Raw genomic sequence first — 27,503 nt, forward strand, 5'->3', positions numbered from 1 at the left:
AAGGAATAGTTCACCAAAACATGAAAATCTACTCACCCTTAGGTCGTTCAAGATGTAGATGAGTTTGTTTCTTCATGGGAACAGATTAGAGAAATTTAGCATCACATCATTTGCTCACTAATGGATCTTCTGCAGTGAATGGGTGCCGTCAGAATGAGAGTCCAAACTGCTGAGAAAAACATTACAGTTATACACAAGTAATCCACACGACTCTAGTCCATCAGTTAATGTCTTGTGAAGTGAAAAGCTGCATGTTTGTAATTGCTGTCTGAATCAGGAGAGAAATATGCACAGATCAATCATCGTGTACACTCAAGAACAGTCTAAAACGGTATTAAACAAATGTGTCAGTGGATTTTGATGTGAGAGGATGGACTTTTTTCTTGGAGGAAATGTTATGATTGATTATAGACTTGTATTTTGGTCAGAAGTGATGGTTTACAGTAGAGCCCGACCGATTTATCGGCAGGCTGATATTATCGGCCGATATTAGGCATTTTCCAAACTATCGGTATCGGCATTTATAATGGCCGATAAATGAATATTTCAAAAATAAAATAAAAACGGACGAAACACCCTTCAACCATGTCATGAGTGTTGGCGTTGTATATTTTGTCCACCAGAGGGCACTCTACACCGTCCCTGTTGGCAACACTCGTGTATAACGCGCCACACATCCTGCAACCTGCTGATCCAGCCAGAGTCGGGCAGAGAGAACCAGTTATCCGCGAGTGAGATCATCGGTGAAGTGTGTTCATGGTGAGTTGGTCACGAGACATACATTGCTTGAATAACAATTAAAAGAACATCCCCATCAGTTCTCTTAACTCAAATAAGCATGACAAAATTTGTGACTATCATGTCCAGTTTTGCTGCTGTTAAATAAGCCGAGAGTGAAGCGGAATTAGCTAGTAATTACGTTACGTTGTTACAGTGTAGTTGACTGACTGTCCTTTTAACTTTTGACAATGAGACTGAAGTATTTCTTTAATAGCGTGACAGTTATAGCAATGAGACGTATCATCTCTCCTTGGCCTGTTATATTGAAAATGTATGTTTTACAATTTGCAGTATGACGTTATCCATTGCTAAATTATGGCTCATCATAGACTAGCTAACCACAAAGCTAGCTAATGCCACTATCAGTGGAAGACCGCTAACGTTAACATTAATGAGCTTGGAAACCACAACGAACTTATTCTGCCTAAATAAAGTAATGATTACTGTATTTATAACTAGCATATCTCTAGTTACAGTCCCTGCATTGTAAAATGTAAGTTAGACTTGCGAGGAGTGAACATTTAGACATAGAGAAAAAGTATCAAACGTAGCTTGTGCATAAAAGTTAGCTTTTCTTTTACAGGTGTGTGAAATCCAATGACGCCAAGTGTGCGTTGCAGACTGTCGTTCAGCCGCAGCATTAACGAGTCACATAATGGATTTAAATTGCTAAATAGTAGGTTTTAGAAGGCAGGCAGCAACTGATGATTGAAAATGGTTTGATGTAGCTTGGTGGAAAGAATTTAAAAAGTGCAGGTAAAGGGATAAGCAAGCTGACATTGTAATTATAAGGTATCTTATAACCCAGCTAACAATTTATGGTTCCCGAACATTCCCTGAAGGTTAGTTTTTGGTTAAGTTTTGGTTCCCATGGAAAGTTTGCTTAACGTTCTGGGAACGTTAGTTTTTGGTTACACCAAACGTTCTCCTAACGTTCCCTAAAACGTTCTGCGTTAGTGGGGAAGGCAATGTAGGGACTAATTATTACACACGCACACAAACATTTAGGAGTGACCTTTATCTTGTTTAATGATAATATAAATGATGATGATAGTAATAAATAAGTTTGTATTTTTATACATTTTATTTATCAGAACTTTAATATATTTTGATGTTCCTCTGTTCTGTTGTGACAATAAAAAAAACAAGTTTCTTTTTAAAATGCATTATCATATTATGTTAGTCAAAACTCATAAATAACTACAAATAAATAATGTTAGGGAAATCTGTTAATGTTTTGTTGTGCGTTTCCTAAATTTAAAAAAAATAATAAAAAATATCGGCCGATATATCGGAATATTGGATTTTAAAACCAATAAATATTTGTATCGGCCTTCAAAATCCTTTATCGGTCGGGCTCTAGTTTACAGTTAAAATGCCTTAATTATGGATTTTTTTTTTGGAATGTTCTGGTGTTGAGAAAAAGGAATAATTCACCAAAAATTAAAATGTACTCACCCTTAGGCTGATCAAGATGAGTTTGTTTCTTCATGGAAACAGATTTGGTGAAATTTAGCATTACATCACTTGCTCACTAATTGATCCTCTGCAGTGAATGGGTGCCGTCCGAATGAGAGCTGATAAAAACATCACAGTAATCCACAAGTAATCCACATGACTCCTGTTCATCAGTTAACATCATGAAGCAAAAAGCTGCATGTTTGTAATTCTTGTCTGAATCAGGAGAGAAATATGCACAGATCAAGCACCGTTTATAAGCAAAAACAGTCCAAAATCATAAACAAATATGTCAGTGGATTTTGATGTGAGAGGACAAAGGGGGATGGAATTTTTCCTTGGAGGAAATGTTATTATGACTTATGGGATTGTATTTTGGTCAGAAGTGATGGTTTAGTTAAAATGCCTTAATTATGGATTTTTTTTTTTCTTACAAACACATGTTAAAGGAATGTTCTGGTGTTGAGAAAAAGGAATAGTTAACCAAAAATGAAAATTTACTCACCCTCAGGCTATTTAAGATGTAGATGAGTTTGTTTTTTCATGGGAACAGATTTGGAGAAATTTAGCATTAAATCACTTGCTCACCAATGGATCCTCTGCAGTGAATGGGTGCCGTCAGAATAAAAGCTGATAAAAACATCACAATAATTCACAAGTATAATCCACATGACTTTAGTTCATCAATTAACATCTTGTGAAGTGAAAAGCTGCGTGTTTGTATTAAACAAATCCATTATTAAAATCTATTTAACTTTTATTGTTTCTGTTGAGTCCTCTATCTGTAATACTGCTTTATACTGTTAAAAAATAAATAAATAAATAAAAATTCTGAATCAGGACAAAAATATGCACAGGTCAATAACCATTTACAAGCAAAAACAGCCCAAAGCGGTTCTAAACAAATATATTGGTGAATTTTGATGTGAGAGTACAACAGTGGATGAAGTTTTTCACTGGAAGAGCGTTATTATGGATTATAGACTTGTATTTTTGTCAGAAGTGATGGTTTACAGTTTTAATGCCTTAATTATGGATTTTTTTTTCCTACAAACACAGTTTAAAGGAATGTTCTGGTGTTGAGAAAAAGGAACAGTTCACACAAAAATGAAAATATACTCAGCCTTAGGCCGTCCAAGATGTAGATGAGTTTGTTTCTTCATGGGAACAGATTCTGAGAAATTTAGCATTACATCACTTGCTCACCAATGGATCCTCTGCAGTGAATGGGTGCCGACAGAATGAGAGATGATAAAAACATAATAATAATCCACAAGTAATCCACATGACTCCAGTTCAACAATTAACATCTTGTGAAGTAAAAAGCTGCATGTTTGTATGAAACAAATCCATCATTCGGATGTTTTTAACTTCTATTGTGTCTGTTGAGTCCTCTAATTATAATATTGCTTTATACTATGAAAAAAAAGTCTTGTCTGAATAAGGAGAGAAATATGCAAAATGATAAATCATCCAAAACAATATTAAACAAATAGGTCAGTGGATTTTGATGTGAGAGGACAACAGGGGGATGAAGTTTTTTTCACTGGCAGAAGCGTTATTATGAATTATGGACTTTTATTATTGTGATGTTTTTATCAGCTGTTTGGACTGTAATTCTGACTGCATCCATTCACTGCAGAGGATCCAAGTCATGTAATGCTAAATTTCTCCCAATCTGTTCCCATGAAGAAACAAACTCATTTACATCTTGGATGGCCTAAGGGTGAGTGTATTTTCATTTTTAGGTGAACTATTCCTTTTTCTCAACACCAGAACATCCCTTTAAATGTGACGAGATACCAACTCAGTGGTGAGAAAATGCGACGTAATCTGGTCCAGCAAACTCATCTACATCCTAGATGGCCTGAGGGTGAAGCAATTTTCGTTAAATTTCCATTTTTGGCTGAACTATTCATTCAAAATAGAATTTATGGCCCAATGTTGATTCCCACAGAAAATAATTTGGCAAATTTGCATGAAAAACAGTGTCGTTTTGTTAGAGCATTTACACACATTCAATAAAGTAAGTTACGGTCGTGTACATCCACTGTGTATTTTAATGTACACTGCCTGGACCTGTGTTCTTTGTAAATGTCTTTCTCTAAAAACCAAAGGATGAGTTGAAATTACTTTCTGGGGTGATCTGACATTTTACGCCACAAATGTTGTTGACACTTTTATTGAACACAGAATGTTCCCAGAAATGAGTTTAATATGTGTCTTATTGGATTTTATTATGGATGTTTGCTGTGGACTGTACTGTTGATTCTTCAGTAAGTCTAGCAAAGGGAAAAAAGTATTTAAAATACTTTCAATTCATTGCTTTAGTAAAGTTGTGAAACTGTTACCATGAGAACAAAGCTTGCTGGAATTTGCCTCCCGCTCTTTTATTCAGATTTGGATGTTGTTTTGATGTTAGGCTTCCGTTTGATGTGATAAATGAAATAATTAGCATTCGTGTCTATTCTGTTTAAATATTCAGTTTCAGTTTCCGGATAAATTATAACTGACTGATTTAATCAAATTTGTATTACGTTCTGCCTTACACCGTGTCTACACAAGAGCCTGATGATGCGTCACGTCACAGCATGCCACAACAGCTTGAAGTCGTCCATACTGAAAGCACCGCAGTTAAACGTCTTTGAATATTTACTTGTATAAACCTTCCAGCTGCACGCCTGAGGACAAACTCCAGATCCTACCTTATTTTCAGTTTAAATTCCTTGGTATGAAAAGTATATTTGCATAAACTTTGAAGAGCAGTGAAAGAATTTCACACAAAATCATATAGTTTAGAAGCCAAACGTAACTTCCTTTAACAATCCTGAGACATCCCAAACTGTCTTTGAAGCCAGATGTAGTTAAACGCCATCCTATTGATTCATCAATGGACTTATAGCAAATCAGAATGTCAAACGCCCTAATTAATATTCATGAGCCACTGTAAACTCAACCTGACTCTTGTGTCTGACAGAGGGAAACTTCTTGAGGAGAGTAGACAGGACTATGAGTAGATGAATAGCCTTTAACAATGCTGTTCAAACTTTCTAAAACGTAACTTAAGTAGAGCGCCTGACATTTGTGGAAAGTTTCATTTTTAAGCTTTTGAATGGTTTCTCATATGAGTGTTTCTATGGCAACTAGATATTTAAAACAGTCAAGTACCAGAGACAGAATGGAAGTCCCACCTTTCATGTAAAAGAGCCTTATTAATAAAAGCACTGCCTCATCTTATTGCTGTCAAAGGTTTTAGTCATAATTTCAGTTGAGGAAGCTACATCTATTGTAACATTTTTATCGATGATCTGAAGTATGATAGGAAGTAGGTCCTAGTGACTTGCAGTGTCAAGATGCAACTCAGAGGGATTTTGGCCATAAATGTGAAACGAGGCTGTTGAGATGTATTTTTCAGGTCGTTTCTGCACCCATTCCTATAATGGGGAAAAACCGTTACATAATTAGGACTCATCAGCGTTTACGCCCCTCTGAGTGGCAAATGATGTGATGATATGCCGTTTTAATTTCCTGTCATGGCTGAAGCACTTTCCCCAGTGGTTTAGGTCGAGTGGCCAGTGAGATATCGATGCAGAAAGAACTCAATGACACATTTTTCTCCCTTGAGATCCACAAACGTTGCCTGCGATTACCTCAGTTTGAGAAGACAGAGTATGCATTTTAAAGTGGTTGCTAAGGCTAGCATCTGTGAGCTTGGCAACCACATATAGGGCCCTAGGAAATCTGTTTTATTTTTTCCCAAATTCAGTTTTATTTTTTCCCAAATTCCGTTTTTTTTCAGTTTTAATTTTTCTGGATTCCATTTTTTTCCAAAACCGCTCGTCTGCTCCATTCATTAAAACACGCAGAACATGCTGGATTACCTACTTTTGATTAATTCATTATAACTTTGACAAATTTTGTGACATTCCGCGTTATTCAGTAAATTCTGCTTTTATGACTGGGTTCCGCAATTCTGTCCGTGTTTTCCGCATCGCGGAAATCATAGGGCCCTACACATAGCAATGTATTATACATTTATAATAGAATGCTTTGTGTTTTATTACCTTAGCATTGAATTACAGAAAACTAGTTGATGCTTCTGCAAGAGTGTTTCTAATACAGTGGCAGAGGAAATTAGAAATTTGTATCTTTGGTTCTTTTGACCATAATTGATCTTTAAAGTCCTCATGAAATTGCTTTTAGTATGAATATGTTTATGCCTTAAGGTTATCTAGGGCTGGGTATCGTTCAAAAATTTGATATCGTCGCCGATACTTTGACTTCGATACTGGTTCCTGAACGATACTTTTTTCAATACCAATTTTATTAAATCAGTTTTAACAAGATTACATTATCTCAAAATATTTTTTTGACGTTTGTACAGATTCAAAGACTCCTGAGCCACTGCACAAAGGAACAAAATATATCCAACACAATAAATCAGTGAAAATCATTTTAATAAAGCTCAGAAAGTTTTCAGTTTACACATCTGTTAGGCTACATTCACACTATTGCATGTTTGTTTTAAAATGCATACCTCAGACAGAATCATAATTTGTATTCATTTTCCACTAATTTACGGACACGCACTAGCACCTTCCAGCGCTGTCTGCCAGTATGTATAACGTTATATGCCTTCTCTCTTCTGCAGTCGCTGTTCTGACTCAGAGGACGTAACATATTTCAACAACATTAAAGGGAAGTTATTACACACACTCGCTGGTGGTTTAAAATGAGTTTTGAGTAAAAGCGGAATATAAAGCATATTTATTGTCTTATGTAGCATCATGCTACAGTGTTCGTGAATGATCACGTAACGCACACTTTCGGTCGTGTAGTATGGACAGATATCTTTTCCGAAATGCCACTATGGATGAGGATTGTTTTAATTTTTTTAAACAAAAACACACCAGTGTAAACGTAGCCTTACATCTACTACAGCCTTACGTGCAAGCCACGTCTCTGAGTGTAACCGGTGTAAACTAGCAGGTGTGTTTGACTTTGTCGTGGCTCTGGCGCACAAGCTGCGCTGAAGGTTCAAATTAGTTGAACTTCTTCTAGTCAAACACACCTAGTGCTGCAGGCTTATTGGCACACTGATGTTGACGAGATTAACCCCTTCAGCCTGCAGTGCCTCTGAGGCAAATTAATTTCACTTTTAGTGTAACAGGGTCTTTACAGTTGCCAAAAATATTACTTTTGGGTTTTTTGTTTTAAAAAAAAACATGTAAGCAAGTCCTCAAGTGACAAAAAAGTAACCTCAAAAACGGAGACTTTTGAAAATGCTGCAGACCCTGTTTTAGTTTGAAAACTCTGGGGTTGCGTTTTAGTGTAAACGGACCAAAACACAGAATTTTGTAAATGATGGCATGGCTGCCCACGTTCGTTCTGTGTATCCTTGACGACAATGTAATATCACAGCTTGGGCCAGAGCTGCTGAGCTTGGTAAAGCCACATTTGACAGTGTGTGACAGCCACAATCTCATCCATGTCGCTATAAAATACAGCATTCTGTGTAGAATTCAAATTAGTCTGATACATTTTGTGGTCTGCACCAATTCACACATACAATCTGCTTTGTGCTATCGTGTCTCTGGACTGGAGCAGACTGTGTGCACGCTGCAGCGGTTCACGTGGCACAGTGCAACACCAGACTTCTTTCACTCCAATGGAAAGCATATTTATAAAATGGTTCTTCTAGAGTGTCTCTTAAACACTCTTAAAAATAAAGGTTCTATATTGGCATCAGTGGTTCTATGAAGAACCTTAAACATCCATGGAAACTTTTAAATGCAGAAAAGGTTCTTTATAGTCGGAAAAGGTTCTTTACCTATTTTTTAAGCACTAATTATTTGTCATTTATATTTTTGGAAGTTTACATATCTTATATCAGAGAGGAAACAAGCTAATGGCACTAGTAAATGCTAGTAAGTCTAGGAGGGTTGTTGTTTATTCAGGAGGGAAAGTGTTTTGCTCAGTCACTTCTTTTAATGGCGCATAGAGTCCTATGATAACTTCTGACATCCCCTCTCTCTCTCTCTCTTTCTCTCTCTCTCTATCTCTCTCTCTCTCACCTGGGCCTGTCGGAATGAGAGCAGTGGAGCTCTTTTATTAGCCCTGTGCCTCGGTCCCAGGAGCCCTGCTTTCTCCTGCTCTATTTCTGAGAGCTGCACTGCATGCCGGGAGAACGAGGGCCCACACGCACTCTCTCACCTTGCCCTTGATTTGCTGTCTTGGCATATATGTGCCGAGCGTCTTGATCCATGCTGTGTGTATGTTGCGTCTGGCATGGCTTTCATCGAGCTCAGAGATGGAATAGTTAATAAGCTTCTGTAGCCCCATGAAATTAGAGGCTTTCTGCGTTTCATCCTGTAGTGCTTTATTACAGAGATGGCTTCCTCTCAATTGCTGTTATTATAATATCTCCTTTCTTTTTGTGCTTGCTTTCTTTTTTTTTTTTTTTTTTTTTTTTTGGTTAAACTTATCCTGATCTTTCTGTCTTCACATCCTCGCTCCTTTTGTAAAAAGGTCATATCATGGATTTTTTTCTTGCTTTTTTTTTTTTTTTTTTTTAGAAAATAAGAGGTTAGTGTAGTCATTAGTGGTTAATATTTTATTTTTGACCCTTCGGAAATCATTTTAATATGGTGATTTATTATCAGGGTTGAAAACAGCTGTGCTGCTTTATTTTATTTTATTTTATTTTATTTTATTTTATTTTATTTTATTTTATTTTTTTAACCAAAGAATCCTGAAAAAAAAAAAAATATCAGAGGTATCACAACAAATCAGCATATTAGAATACGTTCTGAAGAAGTAATGGCTGCTGAAAATTCAGCTTTTGCATCACAAGAATAAATTATATTTTGAAGTATATTAAAATAGAAAACTGTTGTTTTAAACATAAGACAAACTTCTTTAATATAAAATCAGCAATATAAACAACTAAAGTAAAGCTAAATTCCATGTTATAAGTGGACTTTAGAGAGAAAGCGATGTAGCAATGGCCCTTAAATTGCACTGTGTTGGTGTATTCCTGTCAAGACACATCAGCGGTGATCTGGATCACCTCTGCGTCAAACACGTCTCAACAAGGCAGAGAGAAAGTTCTGCACAGACCTGGTTGATTCATGGAATAAGTGTTAAGTTGGATTTCACTGCTGTATTTCAGATTATATCCTCATGTCTCAGGCTTATTCCAGCAAGTGTATATTCTTCTTCCTTGGTACCTCACATTAGCCCCATCATAGCGTTTCCACCTCCCGTCAGCTGAGGAGCACAGGCTGTGCCGAGAGGATCCCTCACACTTGCCCTTCTCTGCCAAATCTGCCAAAAATTGCAGTTTGGAGTGGAAGCAGCATCCCTGTCAGCTCTAATGGCTACATTCACACACTGTGTTGTCTGTCAGGATTACAGACTCTCTGATCTTCACCTCTTTTCTTTCCCTCTTTTACCCGTCCTCAAATCCCGAAGCTTCTTATGGTGAACAAAGCCGCATACACACACACAAAGCAAACACAAAGATGTGCTCGCACACACAAAACCCTTGAAAAACCACAGGAATTCCATGTGATTTTATTTAACAGTATGTTTGTTGAAAATACCAATTATGAAAAAAAATGCTGTAGCAATTTTTTCTAAAGCTGTCCAGTAGACTGCCTTCAGATTGGTTTTGCAGTTTTTGCTCTCCTCTATATGATAATGCTAATTTGTTGGCTTCAGCTGAACTGCCACTGGAGAGTTCAGTGATCTGTGTCTCTGAACAGCACTGATACTGTCCTACATGCTGAGGTGAGGAAGTCACGGCAGCGGAGAGATTTTACTAGGTCAGTAGGACAGGATCCCTGACCTGACATGCACGATCTTCAGCTAGTTATATGATTAAACCGCTCTTCTCTTAGACCTATAGCTTTTTTAGGGTTTTTATGCACACACACATACATTGTCTTTTTATTGTATATGGGGACTTTCCATTGACACAATGATTTGTATACTTTATACTCTATCCCCTAACCCTAATTTAAAGAAGTCCACCTCCAGAACAACAATTTACAAATAATTTACTTACCCCCTTGTCATCCAAGATGTTCATGTCTTTCTGTCTTCATAGACAGAAAGAAATATGTCATAAAGAAATTATGGTTTTTGAGGAAAACGTTTCAGGATTTTTCTCCATATAATGGACTTCAATTGTGCCCCGATTTTGAACTTCCAAAATGTAGTTTAAATGCAGCTTCAAAAGGCTCTAAACGATCCCAGCCGAGGAAGAAGTGTCTTATCTAGTGAAACGATTGGTCATTTTTTTCTAAAAATAAAAATTTGTATGCTTTTTAAGCACAAAAGCTTGTGTAGCACAGGCTCTGGGATGTGCGTTCACGATACTACGTACTATTGAATCATGTCGAAAGGTCATGCGGAACTACAGACCCAGTGTTTACAAAGCAAACGTGCAAAGACTAAGAAAGTGCAAGTAAGTCAAACGCTGTTTACAAACAAAAAGGTACAATGATGTCGGACGATTCTGAAGTTGTAGGAAAAAATAAGATGGAGTTTTTCGCCATTCTCTACCTTTTGGAGCCGGAGTACACAGGCGATGAACTTAGACGTGATTCGTAGTAGTGATGGGAAGTTCGGATCATTTTACCGACTCGGACCTTTGAGTCTTATTCAGCAAAATGAACGAATCTTTTTTCGAGTCATTCAAGGTCACTCAGGTTTTCGGGTTTGAGTCGTTTGTTCATCACGTGACAGCCCCATAAGATGAACGAACAACTCGAAAAACCCGAAGACTCGAAACAGGTGAACTAATTACAGTACAGAACCTAACAGGATGTTTTGCATGCGCGACTGAACGAATCACTCCTCGAGACAAGTCGTTCTTCCCGAGTCACATTAAAGATCCGTTCAAAATGAGTGAATCATTCAAGAATGTGCATCCCAGAGCCTGTGCTACACAAGCTTTTGTGCTTAAAAATATACACATTTTTATTTTCAAAAAAAAATGACTGATCGTTTCGCTAGATAAGACCCTTCTTCCTCGGCTGGGATCATTTAGAGCCCTTTGAAGCTGCATTTAAACTGCATTCTGGAAGTTCAAAATCAGGGGCACCAATGAAGTCCATTATATGAAGAAAAATCCTGAAATGTTTTCCTCAAAAACCATAATTTCTTTACAACTGAAGACAGAAAGATATGAACATCTTGGATGACAAGGGGGTGAGTACATTATTTGTAAATTGTTGTTCTGGAAGTGGACTTCTCCTTTAAGGTTTTAGTGTTCTTACGGGACATTTGGTCTCTTTTACCTGCACAGACAAAGACACACACATTGGGTTTCCATGTTTTATGGGGACATTTCCATTGGTGTAATGGATTTTACATTGTTCAAACTGTGTTTTCTATGTATTTTGTATCCCCTTACCCTAAACTTACCCCTCACAGAAAACTGTCTGCTATTTTTAGATTAACTTCATTTGGTATGATTTATAAGCTGTTTTCATCAAGGGAACCAAAAAATGTCTCCACAAGGTCAAAATTCATTGGTATTACTGTACTTGTGGGGACATTTGGTTCTCATAAAGTATAGGGAATACCAGGTACACACACATGCACATACATGTAATTCTTTTAAGGTAGCATTTCTTTGTAAAGGGAAATTTTATCTTTTAAGTCACAAACGCAAAAGTCTTATGGTATTACCTAGGACTGAGTTTTGATACAAATTTCACAATTCGATTAGATTCGATTCAATTCTGATTCACTACTTTCGATTCGATTTGATTTCAGATTCAATTTGATTCGATATAGATTATATAGATATCAAAATACAACCCAAGATCCAGGACTTTATAAAAATTCTATAACAGATTGCTGGCATATTAAAAGTGATAATGTAAATATATAATGTAATATTTTTGAGTTCTATGATTTTTAATAACACAGCTATGTCATAATTATTCAACCCCTATTCAGCATTGCTGTTTTTTAATCACTTACTTGTATGGTGGGGAGCAAAGTTGTCTTAAAACACAACTAAACTTTTAGAAACTTTATTAGAAAACCGACTTAGCTTGAGCTATTACACGTGCATACATTTAGCCTATGCATGTGCCGTTTGAGTAGCAAATATGGCAATGTCAACAGAGCTCTCACAAAAGCTATAGAGAAGAAATCATTTTTTATTACTTTAGAAAGTCTAAGGCTACATGAAAAGTTCCAAGACATTAAAAGTTCCTAGAGGCACAGCTGGCAGCCTTTTTCCATAGTTTAAAATGTGTTGCACCAGAAACCTTTGAGGGTGTTGAACAAAAAAAGCACAATATCATAAAATGTTTGATCAGAGCAGCTGAGAAAAACCTGCAATGTACAGCCAAAGACTTGCAAGATGATCTGACGAAAGGAGGAAAAACATTTCAATGCAGTGTTTAAGAAGAACACTAGATGAGTATGGCCTTCGTGTTGAGGCATCCTGCAGAATACCACTCTTGACTTGAACATACTAAAGTTCATTTGGATAGACCTGTGGAGTTCTGGAAGAATACTGGTACTTTTTGGACCCATGGATCAGCAGTGTTTCTGGTGCAAAAAGGCAAAACCCAAAATGAAAACTTGAGATTATCAGTGATATAAAAACTTTTTCAGGCGAGGAATGGGCCAAGATTGCAGAAGACAGAAGCTAAGAACTTGCAAGCAGCGTTAATTAATAGTTTTAAAGATTCTGCACCAAATTTGACACATGGGGTGAATAATTTTGAAAATGAACATTTAGAGCCAATTAGATTTTTTTTTTTTTCTTTGTTCATCGACTTGCATTCTCAGAATGACTCAGATGTGTATTAATAAACTTTTTCTAATAGTGCACTGGATGCCTTTGTTGAATTGTTTTCACAAAAGTTTGTTCTCTGCAGCAAAAGTGGACTGAATTTGAAATCTGAGACTTTGTTTCACATCAAAAGTAACAAAACACAAAGCTTATTGCAGATTGTTGGATGGGAGGTGCTCTACAATGTTTCACTAACCAAAAACAGGCTAGACAAATTCTTGGGATTTAAGAATCAATATAATTTTGTAAAATAAATAAATAAGCTTGTTATGGTAGGACAATATTTGCCTGAGATACAACTATTTAAAAATCTGGAATCTGAGGGTGCAAAAAAAAAAAAAACAAAATATTAAGAAATTTGCCTTTAAAGTTGTCCAAATGAAGTTCTTAGCAATGCATATTACCAATCAAAAATTAAGTTTTGATATATTTACGATAGGAAATTTACAAAATATCTTCATGGAACATGATCTTTACTTAATATCCTAATGATTTTTGGCATAAAAGAAAATCAATTTTGACCCATACAATGTATTGTAGGCTAACTACTATTTAGTTTAATATTGGTTTAACTACTATTTGGAAAAATAATAAATATAGACTTGTACACTGACAAGTGCAATTGAATCTAGCTAAGACAGGCAAATGATAAAACAGATGATATATGAAAAATCAGATCATATGATTTATATAAGAATTCAACAGCAGTATTTATCTGAAAGAAAAAAAAAAACTATTGTTTTTAAATTAGGATCACTGTTTCAGACTGCTTCAGAATACATAATGAACAAATTTAAAAACAAAAGCACTCTAACTTGTATAGCTGCAGGCAAAAATTAAATAAATAAATAAAAATATATTAAAAACGTGTTATGTAACTAAATGTGTTTTTTCCCATTACAATAAGTCTTTTGGTAACACTAGCGATGGTGACTGTGTTTCACTGAATCTATTTTTTGAATTAGTTAGGCCTAATTAAAATGAATCATCCAAACAAACAGTCACTTTCAGATGAATCAGACTACAATAGAGAGAGGATGTTCTAGGAGAGTGTGTTTGATTGTTGCTGGTCGGTTTCACGCATCTCATCTTCATCATAATCCTGCTCCTGCAGGGCACCTTCATGCAGATTTACCTCCAACACACCTGCCTGGAAGTTTCTGGTAATCCTGAAAACCTTGATTAGCTGGTTCAGGTGTGTTTAATTGGGGCTGGAGATACCCCTCCAGGAGCAGGATTGGACACTCCTGAAATGATCTTAGCAGCAGCATCACTGCAACAGCAGGCTCACATTGTGCTTTCTCTCTGTTGCTACATGAAAGAACTGCAGCTGTGTGCAGAAAATAATGGGATGTTTGTGTTTTGTTTCATAAACGTCAGCATCGCCAAAGATGTGCTGATAAGTAGATTTACAGTGCGTTTTCACCATACATTTTGCATGGTTGCCAGTTTAGTGTGCAAATTGTAGCAACATGGGCTCAGCAATGAATATGCAGCATCAATGCAAACACAAGATGCAGACCATTCACACATGCAGCAGATTGTAGGAACAAAGCACAAAGTGGTCAATGAAAAATGGTTGAAAACCCTGTTGAAAAAACAGGCATATGCTGGTTAGGTAGGTTTTGAACCATGGATGCTGGTTTTAGCTGGTTTAAGCTGGTCCTTAGCTGGTCATGTGCTGTTTCTGATTCTGAGCAGGAGGGACCAGCATAAACCAGCTCAAACCAGCATCCATGCTTCAAACCAGCATATGCTGTTTTTTTTTTCAACAGGGAGAGTTGAGAAATTATATATAATATATATTAAACGTTACATATAATAAAAATCTGGATTTTTCCATGTTTCAGTGCTAATAATATTGTCTGACTATAACAGTATTGCCTGAATTTGCATTTACATTTGCATTTGAATTTCATTGTCAAAAATAGTTTGAAATAAGTCACAACTGAGCTGCTGCACATCTCCATTCAAACACAGTCGTGCATTTTTAAACAAATCTAGTGAGTTAATGATTCAATTTCCCATAATAAACAGTTAATTCCTGATTGAATCAGCTGTTTGAATGAATCAAATGATTGAATGATTCAGTAATTAAATCAGTGACTTGCCTTAAGGGGTCAATATCACTTCGTAAATTATTGATTAGAAGATGCTCCTGAAATTTTGACTATGCTACTACGTTTTTTAAGTTAGGAGCACGAGTGCTCAAGTTAGCAGTGGATGTATTGATTTATTTACTGCATATTACACTGCTGCCACACAGATCTTATATAAACATGCAATTTCTTTCCCAGGTGTTTACCTTCACAGACATAACCGACCGTTTTGTAATTCATGTGTTTTTACCATAAACTTGTGTGTATTTGACAGTTTAAGCGCAATAAGACATGAAAGAGAAATTTTAGTACTCGCATGTCATGTGACAGCCGCTTTCTGTGCGTGTGCTTCATATGTGTATGTTTAGAGGAACATACGGTATATCAGACGTTAAAACTGATGTGGCTTTAAAACGCATCATTTCAGTGTGATAGACATAACCAAAACCAAACAGATGTTTTTAGCGGAGTATCTGAGGTACAAGCAATAAAGGCACAGCCCTATTATGGTAAAAGGGGCGGGGAGCAGCAACTCATTTACATCTAAAGACACATCCACAAAGACAGCCTGTTTCTGCTTCCACTCAAAATAGGCATTTTGAAAATGATATAATAATAATAAATGATCTGTGGGGTATTTTAAGTTGAACATTCACAGACACATTCTGGGGACATCTGAGACTTATATTACATCTTGTTAAAAGGGCCATAATAGTTTTTTTAATTAATAATACATGTGATTTGTGTTCAGATTTTCCATTTTAATGCAGCCCAACCAGCAGTACAAACGCCCACTACCACAACAACAATACAGACACTTATGACCTCCAGTGATTAAAAGCACTGTATGTGTGAATGAGGAACACTGCACACACAATACAATGTGACACAACTAAGTGCTATTTGATGTACTTGATGCACCAGTGCACCATGGGATACATGTGTTTTGTCAGTTGCAGCACCGTGGGGAGTGATGTAAACTGCTCTCTGTACAAATAGATAAAGGAGTTGATGCATCTATGTTAAGCTGATACACAGAGTCCTCCATTTTGTTCTTCAGGATCTCGGTTTGGCTGGCAGCCTCAGCGTTTCGACTGTTTCCATGACACCCCGCAGCGCTCCACGCTTGACCATTGTCAGTGATTCAGTCTGCTCTCCTACTCGTTCTCCTCCTCCCAGACTGGTCCGGCCTGTCGGGTTTGCCCGCGGCTGCCGCGTCTCTCTGCAACCTGTGTTAGTTTCATGTTTCATAAATGGTGATGACACAACGTACTTTTGACATAAATGTTTGCATATAGAGGTGGCAAAGTGAGCTTGGGACAGGAAGTACAGGGCGGCTTATTTGACTAGATGGACTTGATCCAAATGCGCACGCATGTTTTTTTCTCTCCAAGTAGAGACATGCAAGTCTGCAGGCGCACATTTTTCCAAGAGAACCTGCTCTCTGACAGGTATCTATTGTTCACCCCTCGTTGTGGGTTGTGACAGAGGAAGAGATTGTTATTTCTTAATAAAAGTTTCTGGAGGTTATTTATTTATTTATTTATTTATTTATTTATTTATTATTTATTTGGTTGGTAGCTCTAAAACATGTTTGGGTGATAAAGCTGTTTTAATAAAAATTGAAAATTATTATAATTCTTATAAAGTTTAAGAAATTATTATTATTTATTATCATTATTATTAGTAGTAGTAGTAGTAGTAGTATTAAATCTAATTATAATTGTAAATTATAAGAAGTTTTATTTTATTAACATTCTTAAGTTATTTAAAAATAGATTTTTTTTGTATGTCTCAAATGTCAGGATGATAAGGCTGTTCTAATTAAAATGTTTACTTAATAATAATAATAATAATAATAATAATAATAATAATAATAATAGTAATAATAATAATAATAATAATAATAATAATAATTCCTAATAGTAATTAAATCATAGGATGTTTAAGAAATAATAATATTATTGTTACTGTTGTTTAATATATGAATAATTTTAAATGAATAATATTGGGTTTTATTTTAATAACATTATTAATTTATTTTAAAATAGATTGGTTTGTGTATCTCAAAGCTGTCCTAAAAACATCACTTAATAATAATCATAATAATAATAATAATAATAATAATAATAATAATTCATAATATCACTTAGATATTATTTAGATTAATTCAATTAAAAGGTCTTTTCTGTGTGTCTCAAATGTCAGTGTAAACTGTTTTAATTAAAAAATCTTAGGAATTTTAAGAAATAATAATAATAATTAATAATAATAATAATTATTATTGTTACTATATAATTATTGTTGTTGTTATTATTTAATATTAATAATTTTAAATTAATATTAGGTTTTATTTTAATAAAATTAGCTGTCCTAAAAATCTTTACTTAATATAATAATAATAACAATAACAATAATAATAATAATAATAATAATAATAATATAATTTGTTGTTTTTCTAATAATATTGTTTTATTTTAATAACATTATAAAATGTATTTAATAATAGATTTTTTGTGTTTCTTAAAGCTGTCCTAAAAATCTTTACTTAATATAATAATAATAATAATAATATTAATAATAACATTATTAGTTAATTAATTTATAAATAAATCTAAATTATACAATTGATTTATGTCTTAAACCTAAAATGTTTACTACTACTACTACTACTACTACTACTAATAATAATAATAGCTATTTGTATTTTTTATGATTTTTTTTTTTTTTTTTGCAAAATCAGTCTTAATGGAACCAACAGATTTTCCCAAGAGAACCTGCATTACTGACTAACAGGTATCTATTGTTCTGGCTGGTTGTGGGTTGTGAGGGAGAAAGGGAGACGGCCGTGACAGGACCCAAGAGAGATGTTGTGTGTGTGTGTGTATGTGTGTGTGTGTATGTGTGTGTTCTGGCTTTCCATGTCAATTGACCGTGACTCCTTGCTGGCCCGTTGCCGTCTGTCAGTCAGTCGGGCAGCTGTGCTCAAAGCAGAAGGAATGCGGATGTCACGAGTCCATTATAAAGAGCTTAAAGTACCTGCATGCAAAGAGCTTCTGTCAGACACATCAAAGCTGAGGTGCGTTTTCTGCTTTGTTTTTGCTGTAAAAACTCACTGCACATCTTTAACAACATATTAGATTAAAGATCTCGTATGTGAGGTCTGATTTCACTTTCGGTATTTTTTACATATACACAACTTTGCTGACTTATATTCATTTGGTAACAGCCTCAGACCGTGTTGCCTTTGATTCCTTTGACTCGAGCCAAACGAAATCAGGCTTTCAGGTCTCCTTGCAAAGTGAATAAATGATCTAAAGGTGGATTGAGGAAGAGGCTTTTCTAGTAAAATATCAGGAAGGAAGGTTTGGGTGTGTCTGTGTTTCAGTGTAAGGAAGCTCTATGGCCACATGCGCACTGGAGGGCTTTTGGCAGTGACATTTAAATGCAGAGTTAATCCTCCAAAATTATCTCTAAGCGAGTATGAAATACAAAAGTCACTCCCAAACATGGCATGGTTGATGTGGTGGTAACCATAGCAGTGTTTTGGAGTCTGGGTTTATTTTTCCATAGCATCTATTAATTTATACAAAAGTGTAAAAATTAAAAAAATCAGAGAAAACATACAGTGACTTGAATATGCATTTTCTGTGGTGAGCTTGTTTTAATTTCTATAATGTATAAGTATTTATATACACTGCCACTCAAAAGTTTGGGATCAGTATGATATGAATGTTTTTTTAAAGAAGTCTTTTCTGCTCATCAAGGCTGTTTTTATTTGATTCAAAAATACAGAAGAAACGGTAACATTGTCAAATATTATTGCAATTTAAAATAGTGGTTTTCTATTTTAATATACTTTAAAAAGAACAGCATTTATTTAAAACAGAAATCTTTTGTAAAATATTCAGTACCATTCAAAGTTTGGGGTCAGAATGTTTTTTCTTTGTTGATTTCTTTGAAAGAAATTAATACTTTTATTCACCAAGGATGTGTTAATTTGATAAATTGATAAAAAGTGATAGTAAAGACTTATATTGTTAGAAATGATTTATTTTAAATAAATGCTGTTCTTTTTAACTTTTTATTCATCAAAGAATCCTACAAAAAGAATCACAGGTTCCACAAAAATATTAAGCAGCACAACTGTTTCCATCATTGATAATAAAAGTAATAATTCAACATATTAGAATGATTTTTGAAGGATCATGTGACACTGAAGTAATGGTTGATGAAATTCAGGGCTGTATCAAAAAAATAAATTAGATTTTAAAGTATATTAAAATAGAAAACGGTTATTTTAAATTGCAGTAATATTTCATAATATTACCTTTTCTGTGTTTTTGATCAAATAAATGGAACTTTGATGAGCATGAGAGACTTTAAAAAAAAAAGGATTGATTAAGGACTGCTTGATTAACATGTTTTTAATTTCTGAATTTAAAATTTTACTTTTTGTGTATGTGCCTCCAAAATGCCAGGGTGATAAAACTGTAAATAAATAAATAAATAAATAAATAAATATTAAAAAAGTTAAATAAAACAAAAAAAAAAAAGAAAAGAAAAAGAAATATTAAATCAATAAAATGTATAGAAAAGTTTAATAATAAATGTATTAATAATTAGTGATTTATTTTATTGTTTTAATAATAATTGATATTACAAGTATTAATACATTTTATTTCCTTTAAAATGTATCTGCTTTTTTTCCACTACTTATTTGTGATTTTTAAAAAAGTTTGTCTATACAATCACAGTCATGTAATGTAACTAACATTAGGAAAAAACATCAGGACAACAGGAAATTATCTAGAAAGGACCCCTGCTGACCCTCATGTCAAAACCATTAAAATATCAAACCTTTTCATCACAAGAACAGATTAGGTTCAGGTTGTAAAATGTCATGTTGTAACATTTATTATTTCAGTACTTAATATGTGTAAATATGTGTAAGATAGATAGATAGATAGATAGATAGATAGGTAAAAATATGTTTTTATATATTTTGTATATATTATGTTTTTCTTTTTAAAACCGTATGATACCAGGTTAAACTAGATTCATAAAGGATTACAAATCTTTCAATGCAAGAAACTTGCATACCAGTAGTTTAACCGACTGTTTTGACCAAAATAATATTAGATGTATTCGTTAGATGACCTGTATTTTTAATTAACTTAATTCACTCGTCAGCTCACTAAACATTCAGTGTACAGAATCAGATTTAGGACGAGAAGAGGAGTGACCTGTGTGTATCTGTGTTTGTGGCAGGCCGTAGTGCTGCATTTGTTAATTGATCTGAGCACGAAGTCAAAAGACCTCTTTAGTTTGTGAACCTGAGCACAGCTGATTCTTTCTAATCCCTTTAGTGCCATGCTGTGAGACCACTGTTTGTCCAGGAAATGACATAACACCATCACTCTGCACCATATACCTGTGTTTAATCAAACTCTGATTGTGTCGTGATTTGCGTTATGTTGGTGTGTTTCAGTCACTCGATTAATTGCAATCAAGTCACTGAAGTCATTTTGATCATTATTTTGAATATCAAAATGTTAGAATAATTCCAAAGTCTAAATAATTGGTTGCTTTTATCATTGAAGTGTCCTGCAACATCCAACACACACACAAAACTGACTTACTAATGTTAATTTCAGTATATACTAGTACAATCTTACTTATAAGTTTTAAAAATTAACCTTAGTACATTCAGCAAGATTAATGCTGTAAAACTGATCATTGTAAGGTAGAGATACCTATTGTTAATGTAAGAATTTTGTAAAATATTACCCACCCAAGGCATTTACTACCAAGACGGATAAAAAGCATTGCATATCAGGCAGTTTCACTCTTGTGAATTAAGATTTCTCTGATTTGTAATGTTTCAGATAAGCTTCAGATGATGGGAGTGTGTGAATTATATTGCAATTTCTTGCATTTGAGAAATGGAATGAGAATGAAAATGAATCAGCGAGTGAACATTATGTGAGGTTGTCTCTGTGTTCTGCTGTTAAAGTAGTACCGTGTTCCCTCTGTTGTAAGTCTAGCCTGTTCTGAGTCTTTTTGTTCCTGTTTTGTCAAGTTTTCTCACAGTGTGTTTGCTTGACTGAATGATTTTGGACTGCAAAGCTCATTTAAATGTTTTTCTTTTACTTTCAACATGCACATAGAGATCATAATTAAGATTAGTGAGAAAAATTCAAGATATTCATCTGTAACAGTTGTATGACCCTTAAAGGAATGTTTCACCCATTTACCATTTCCATTGCAAAACCTGTTATGCTTTCCATGGACTACAAGAAATTCTGAAGAATCTTCATGTTGCCCCTTTCCACACAACATTAGATCAAAATATGCGATATGTGTTGATAACTGGACTGATCAAAAATGAAAATTCTGTCATTAATTAGTCACCCTGATGTCATTTCAAACCCGCAGACCATCGTTCATCATCATTCATCACAAATTAAGATATTTTATTTCATATTTCCAGTTATTTCATTAATAACTAGTAATTGAAGGCCAATATTTGGCATTTTTTTAAATTATTGGCATTAGCCAGTAGGTTTTCATGGCATATTGATTATAATCTCCAGCATTACCTAGAGAAAATATGATTCCCAGTGTGCACACTTATGAGATTACTGAGTGTACTCTTGGTTACAGATTATTTTTTCATAAATTTTCCAAAATTTGTATAATTTCTCAAAAAACAAAAATCAGAATTTTGTGACATAAACTCGCAATTGTGAAAGAAAATAAATAAAGTAAAAATCTCGCAATTCTGCCTCAATTTTTTTTCCCTCAAAATTTAAAGTTTATATCTTGCAATTCTGACTTTTTTTCTCAGAATTGTGAGGTATAAACTCGCAATTGCAAATTATAAAGTCTAATTTTAAGAGGGAAAAAATAATATGTTCTCAGAATTGCGAGTTTATATCTTACAATTCTGACTTAACTCCCAAGTGCGAGAATTCTGAGGAAAAAAAGTCTTAATTCTGAGATATGAACTCAATTCTGAGAAAAAAAGTCAGAATTGTGAGTTTATATTTTACAGTTCTGGCTTTATTTCTCAGAATTGTGACTTTTTGAATTTCGAGACAAACTTTTTAACCTGCAATTGCGACTTTAGCTATATCACGCAATTTTGACTTTCTCAGAATTGTGAGTTTATATCTTACAATCCTGAGAAAAAAAAAGTCAGAATTGTGGGATAAAAAGTCGCAATTACCTTTTTTTTTTTTTTTTTTTTTTTTTTTTTTTTTTTTTTTTTTTTATTCAGTGGCAGAACCGGCCTTCCATAATTTTGCCTCTTGAGAGTTGGGGGAAAAAAGTCTTGTCAAGGGCCTCAGTCAGTTCTGATGTTCAGTGCAGATTATCTGGTAATGTGAGGCATTTACATATCGATTGTCTTATGTTTATAAAAACTCAAGTATATTTAAGATATACTTGTACTCTGAGAATCCATATTTTCATTGTTACATGTTAGGGGCGCTATTGCACATCTTCTGTACAGAATTTCCAAAACACAAGTGAAAAAGAACCCGAAACAACAAATGATTCCAAATGTAATCGAACACAATCGTCATACATAAAACAGCGTCAAAACCATAGTTAAGTGTACTTGCAGTATAAAACTACTAAACTAGTAGTTTACTGAGTTTATACTTCAAAGTGTACTAAAAAAATGCATAAAAAGTATTTAAGTAGTAAACTATCAGTATACCTCTGAGTTCACTTTTAGTATACTTGCAGTACAAACTGAAACATAGATATAAATTAGTTGTGTACTAAAAGTTTACTACTGTTATACTTAAAGTATACTTAAAAGTATACTTTTATATAATACAAAGTGGGCCAGTTTAGTCCCAAGGAGTATTGAAATGGTACACTTAAAAGTATACTACTGGTACGTTTGTATACTTACTACATAAAATATACTTACAAATACACCTGAACTTTACTTAAGTATACTTAATAAAATAAACTTGAAGTGTACTTCTTTTTTGTAAGGGCAAAGTGAAGCACTGAGGTGAAATTGCCTGTGTTTTGTACTTATCAAGTGAGTGTAGAAAGCTGCTAGTATGCTAGCTAACATATGTAAACATTAGTTTAGAAGTTAATGAGTTAATGAGTGGTAAAATACTAATGAGCAGTGTTAATTAAGATATTAGCCTAAAATTTCATCTACCTGACCGGAAATTATAAGAACAAACATGAATGTTGTCAAGATCCTTGCCCTGGAAATCCTAGTTCAGTTTGGCCAACCACAAACGCTGTTTGTTTCTCAGTTTTTTGCACTCTTCTCCTTGATTTGTTGTAGCTTTCTTCAGTCTATAGTACTTCAAATGTTTGTCCTGGTCTGACCGATTAGTACAGCCCAAAACATGATAATATTTGACCATTTTCAGCAGCAATAATCAGCAAAATTACAAGTTTCGTTCGGTTCGGTTGCTTTGTTTACATTCAGTGCCGCCCATATGGCCGATTGATAATGTGTCGTAAAAACACAATATTATGTAGTGTGTCATGTGCCACGATTTTGAAATCTTGTAGTTTGTGCATGTTTAAGATTTTAGGGAAGAATATTGGCTGAGATTCTCCTTATGTGTGTGGCTGCAACCAGATTTCATAATCGGTTAGTTGTCTAAGTCAGGTTTAAGATATCGACATTTGACTGCTTTTGTTGTATGGAAAAGAGCTGCATGAGCATTCGCCTAAACGACGCAAAAACAGGTTTGGAACATGGTGAAAATGAATGAACATTGAGAGAACTGTGATTTTTGGGCAAACTGGTCATCATTAATCTCTCCAGGAGCCTCTCTCAGAGTAATCAACAGACTGCATTTCTAAAACCCAATGCCTTTGCTCTTCAGCGAGAGCGCTTCAATCACGCGTCTGTGGTGTAAACAACCGTGCGGGGTTGCAGTGTGTGTTGTTACACTGGGCTGACTGTTAAATTGTCACGTATGAAGTGTTCAAGCATGCGCAAACACAAGATCCGCTTTGCACTGTGCTTAGAGACGTTCTGTAGCACCTAACTTTAGGTTGGCGTGGTGAGATGGGAGGAGGTCAGGGCGGCTCGCTGTTGTCTTCCATTGCTGTGTGTTCTTTTCACAGTGTCTCACCGGGTCTCCTCTGTGCTCTGCTCACTGTCTGTTCCTTTCTTCACAATGCATTGCATATTCAGAAGCAGCAGCATGTAGGTATATGAAAAACAACACAACTTCCACCAGCTGCATGGCCTCTCTTTGTTTAGTTGTTTTCTTCCTGTTTTAGTTTTCTTTACTCTTTTGCAATGAGTTTCACAACATTCTGACAGTCATCCTGAAGGAGAAACACTAGAAAAAAGAAAAAACAGAACTTATTTCTAATTTGCAGTCTTGTTAGGCAAGATTTTTTTTTTTTTTTTTTTTTTGGTTTTGTTTAGAAAAGTTCACTCGAAAATGTACATTCTGTCAGTATTTATAGACATTTAATTGCATTCCACACCCATATGCTGTTGTTTTTATTTCTGTGGGATACAAAAAGAGAATTTTTGAAGAATCGTTTCTATAAAAGAGTAGTTCAGAGTGACCATGTCTGTCAAGTTCCCCCTAAAAAAACCTATAAAAGCATTCAGAAGTTACATCTTTCCACAGAAAAATAGCAGCATATGGTGAGCAAAAAGGACAGAATTGTCATTTTTCTGTGAAATTTTCCTTTAATAGACTGAAATTTTGAAACCCTGATTATATTTTTGCTCATGTGAGTTTCCTTCTTTGTTCTCCACCCTTTCACCCTGTTGTTAATTTCTCTGTCACAGTGTTGAATGTCTTTGACTGTTTCATGTCCCCGTGTTTGCCCGTCTGTGGTGTGCGTTCAGTATAATGGCATGGTTGTAATGCACGTTGGGATTTATCTTGCCTCTCTTCCTCTTCCTTTCTTTCTTTCTTGCCTACTCCACCCTAATTCGATCTTTCTCTTTAACCTCACAACATTTGTTCTCACTTGAATCACATGATTATGAGTCCATTTCCTGTTGTCCTTTCTCTTAACTGACGCCTGTCCCTCCTCTCTGCAGGGGACGTGCTTTTCCAGATGGCAGAGGTCCACCGGCAGATTCAAGTGCAGTTAGAGGAAATGGTGTGTACTTTATTTGACCGCTGTCCATTTTGCATCTTTATGAAAGGATCTGTTTTGCATAGATTAGATTAAAACAGTTTTTAATTAAAGGTTCAATACAAGTTAAATCCAGAAACTTTAGCTGTAAATCACTGTTCATGTGCAGCATATTACATCAAAAAGGAGGATTTACAAAAGCTTGCAGTTCAAATAACAACCGTGTTTACCCAATAGTAGGGCTGTCACAAGCAATTATTTTGGTAATTGAGTAATCGGTCAATTATTCTGACGATTAATCGAGTAATCTGAAAATTATAATTTTTTTTGGTGGCAATAAAAACAGACCTAAGTGAACAATATAGTTTAAAATTACTTAAATATATATAATAGCAATGAGGTAATAATAATTGGTTCAAATAAAGTATCAAAAACAAATAATCATATGATTTTATTGAACAAATCTGTTAAAATATATAATGTATTATAAACAATAGAACTAATGTGCATTTTGCATTATAACGGCCTGACAATTGTTTATACACTTTACTGTTCTATCTAATCCTTGTTTAATATTGGCTAAACAAAATTTATTTGAAATATCCACTTAATCTTTAACAAATGAGTAAGTGTTTGAGGGTTTGAGCTTTTATTTTGAAATCGTAATGAACAGTTAGCATGTTTAGAAAGATATTGATGTATTCTGCTTGTTTGTGTAGGTTTATAAATAATTTACCTTACAAATCTGATGAAATGGCACATGTTGTGTTCCTAGAACGTTATAATAAACCCAAACTCACAACAATATGAAGAGATGGAGTTTGATACGCTCCACACATGTAAAGGATAACCCTGCTGAAAAAAACTAGCTAATACCAGCCTAGGCTGGTTGGCTGGTCATAGCTGGTTTAAGCTTGGAAGTAGCTGATTTTAGCTGGTCTCCCAGCCTGGCTAGGCTGGTCTGGTCAAGCTGGTTTTAGCTGGTTGTTCCAGCTAGTCTCCCAGCCTGACCCGCTAAGACCAACCTGGAAGTGGCCAAAACCCCTGCTAACCAGCTAAGACTAGCCTGGATGACCAACTAAAACCAGCCAACCAGCTTAGCTGTTTTTTTTAGCAGGGAACAGTTTGTGTGGAGCAGCATTTACTGCTAAACCTGCATTGCATATATTTATGAATTGAATCGTAGCGTTTGTGAATTCACAATAGCATTATGCTTTGTTTTTTAAATGGGTTTATTATGTCATGAAGCCTTGGTCTAAAAATGCGTCAATGATTTTTTACAATCGAGCACTCAAAATGAATCGAGAAATCATGACAGCCCTACTCAATAGTATTTTGACACCCAGGGTTGCCAGTTGGTGGAAAGCTCCGCAAACGACTGTGACCTAAAAAGCTTTGGTGTTCATCTATAAATCTCTATGACCAAACGTGTATTAAAAAGCAAATAAATCAAAATTGGCAACTTCCATTGTCAGTTGTGCTCATTCCTGTTGTGTTTAGTCAATCTGGCAACCCACATGGCAGTAGAAACATCGCTCTTCAGTATTTTAAATTTGGACTTCAGTACCCATTTCAACTAATAGCTGTCAATATTACATATTGCACCTTTAATGCTATATAAAAATACAAACTTGTTTCTTATATAAAACATTCTGGAATGCTCATGAAGGCCCTGTTAACATCAATTGCAGTTGTTACCACGAGTTTGAGGGATGACTAATTATTTTCTGTGCTCATCAATATGTTATCGATAATGTATTGAACACATAACATTCTTGGTATGTTGTATAATCTGCACAAATCTGTGTTTTGTGATACTTAAAAGCCTATTTAACAAACTTCGGTCCATTTTTTTGCAGTTGAAATGCTTCCACAACGAGCTGCTGTCGGAGCTGGAGAAGAAAGTGGAATTGGACGCGAGATACCTGACTGTGAGTCCACAACGCATCCCACTTCCTCTGATAACCTAACAGACTGACAGGACACACTCTGAATAGAAGTGCTTCTCCTCTACTTTAGTAATACAAGTTCCTCTATCAGAACAACCAATGCAGACACTCTACACACACACACTTTCCACACACACAATCCATTTAGTTTCCACTGAATAAAACCATTCAACATTTCCAGTTTCACTTGAAAATACATGAGATTATGAAAATAAAATGGGTTTGAAATTACCTTTTAGACCGACTTTACAAATGTTAAATCATAGTAGGAATGAAATTATCCAGTGAGATGGA

The 27,503-nt window shown here is 34.9% G+C and overlaps 1 protein-coding gene across 6 annotated transcripts in view; it reads left to right on the forward strand.

Moving 5' to 3' along the window:
* The window catches only part of baiap2a (BAR/IMD domain containing adaptor protein 2a), a 108,136-nt gene that overhangs the window by 38,829 nt on the left and 41,804 nt on the right, over nt 1-27,503 (forward strand). For all 6 annotated transcript variants that reach the window (XM_051106323.1, XM_051106329.1, XM_051106326.1 and 3 more), the window contains exons 4-5: nt 25,223-25,284; nt 27,120-27,191. In XM_051106323.1, coding sequence (XP_050962280.1) covers nt 25,223-25,284; nt 27,120-27,191 — 134 coding nt within the window. The remainder of the gene's footprint in view (nt 1-25,222; nt 25,285-27,119; nt 27,192-27,503) is intronic.

The sequence above is a fragment of the Labeo rohita genome, chromosome 3 (assembly GCF_022985175.1).
Source record: "Labeo rohita strain BAU-BD-2019 chromosome 3, IGBB_LRoh.1.0, whole genome shotgun sequence".
In the NCBI taxonomy this organism is placed as follows: Eukaryota; Metazoa; Chordata; class Actinopteri; order Cypriniformes; family Cyprinidae; genus Labeo; species Labeo rohita.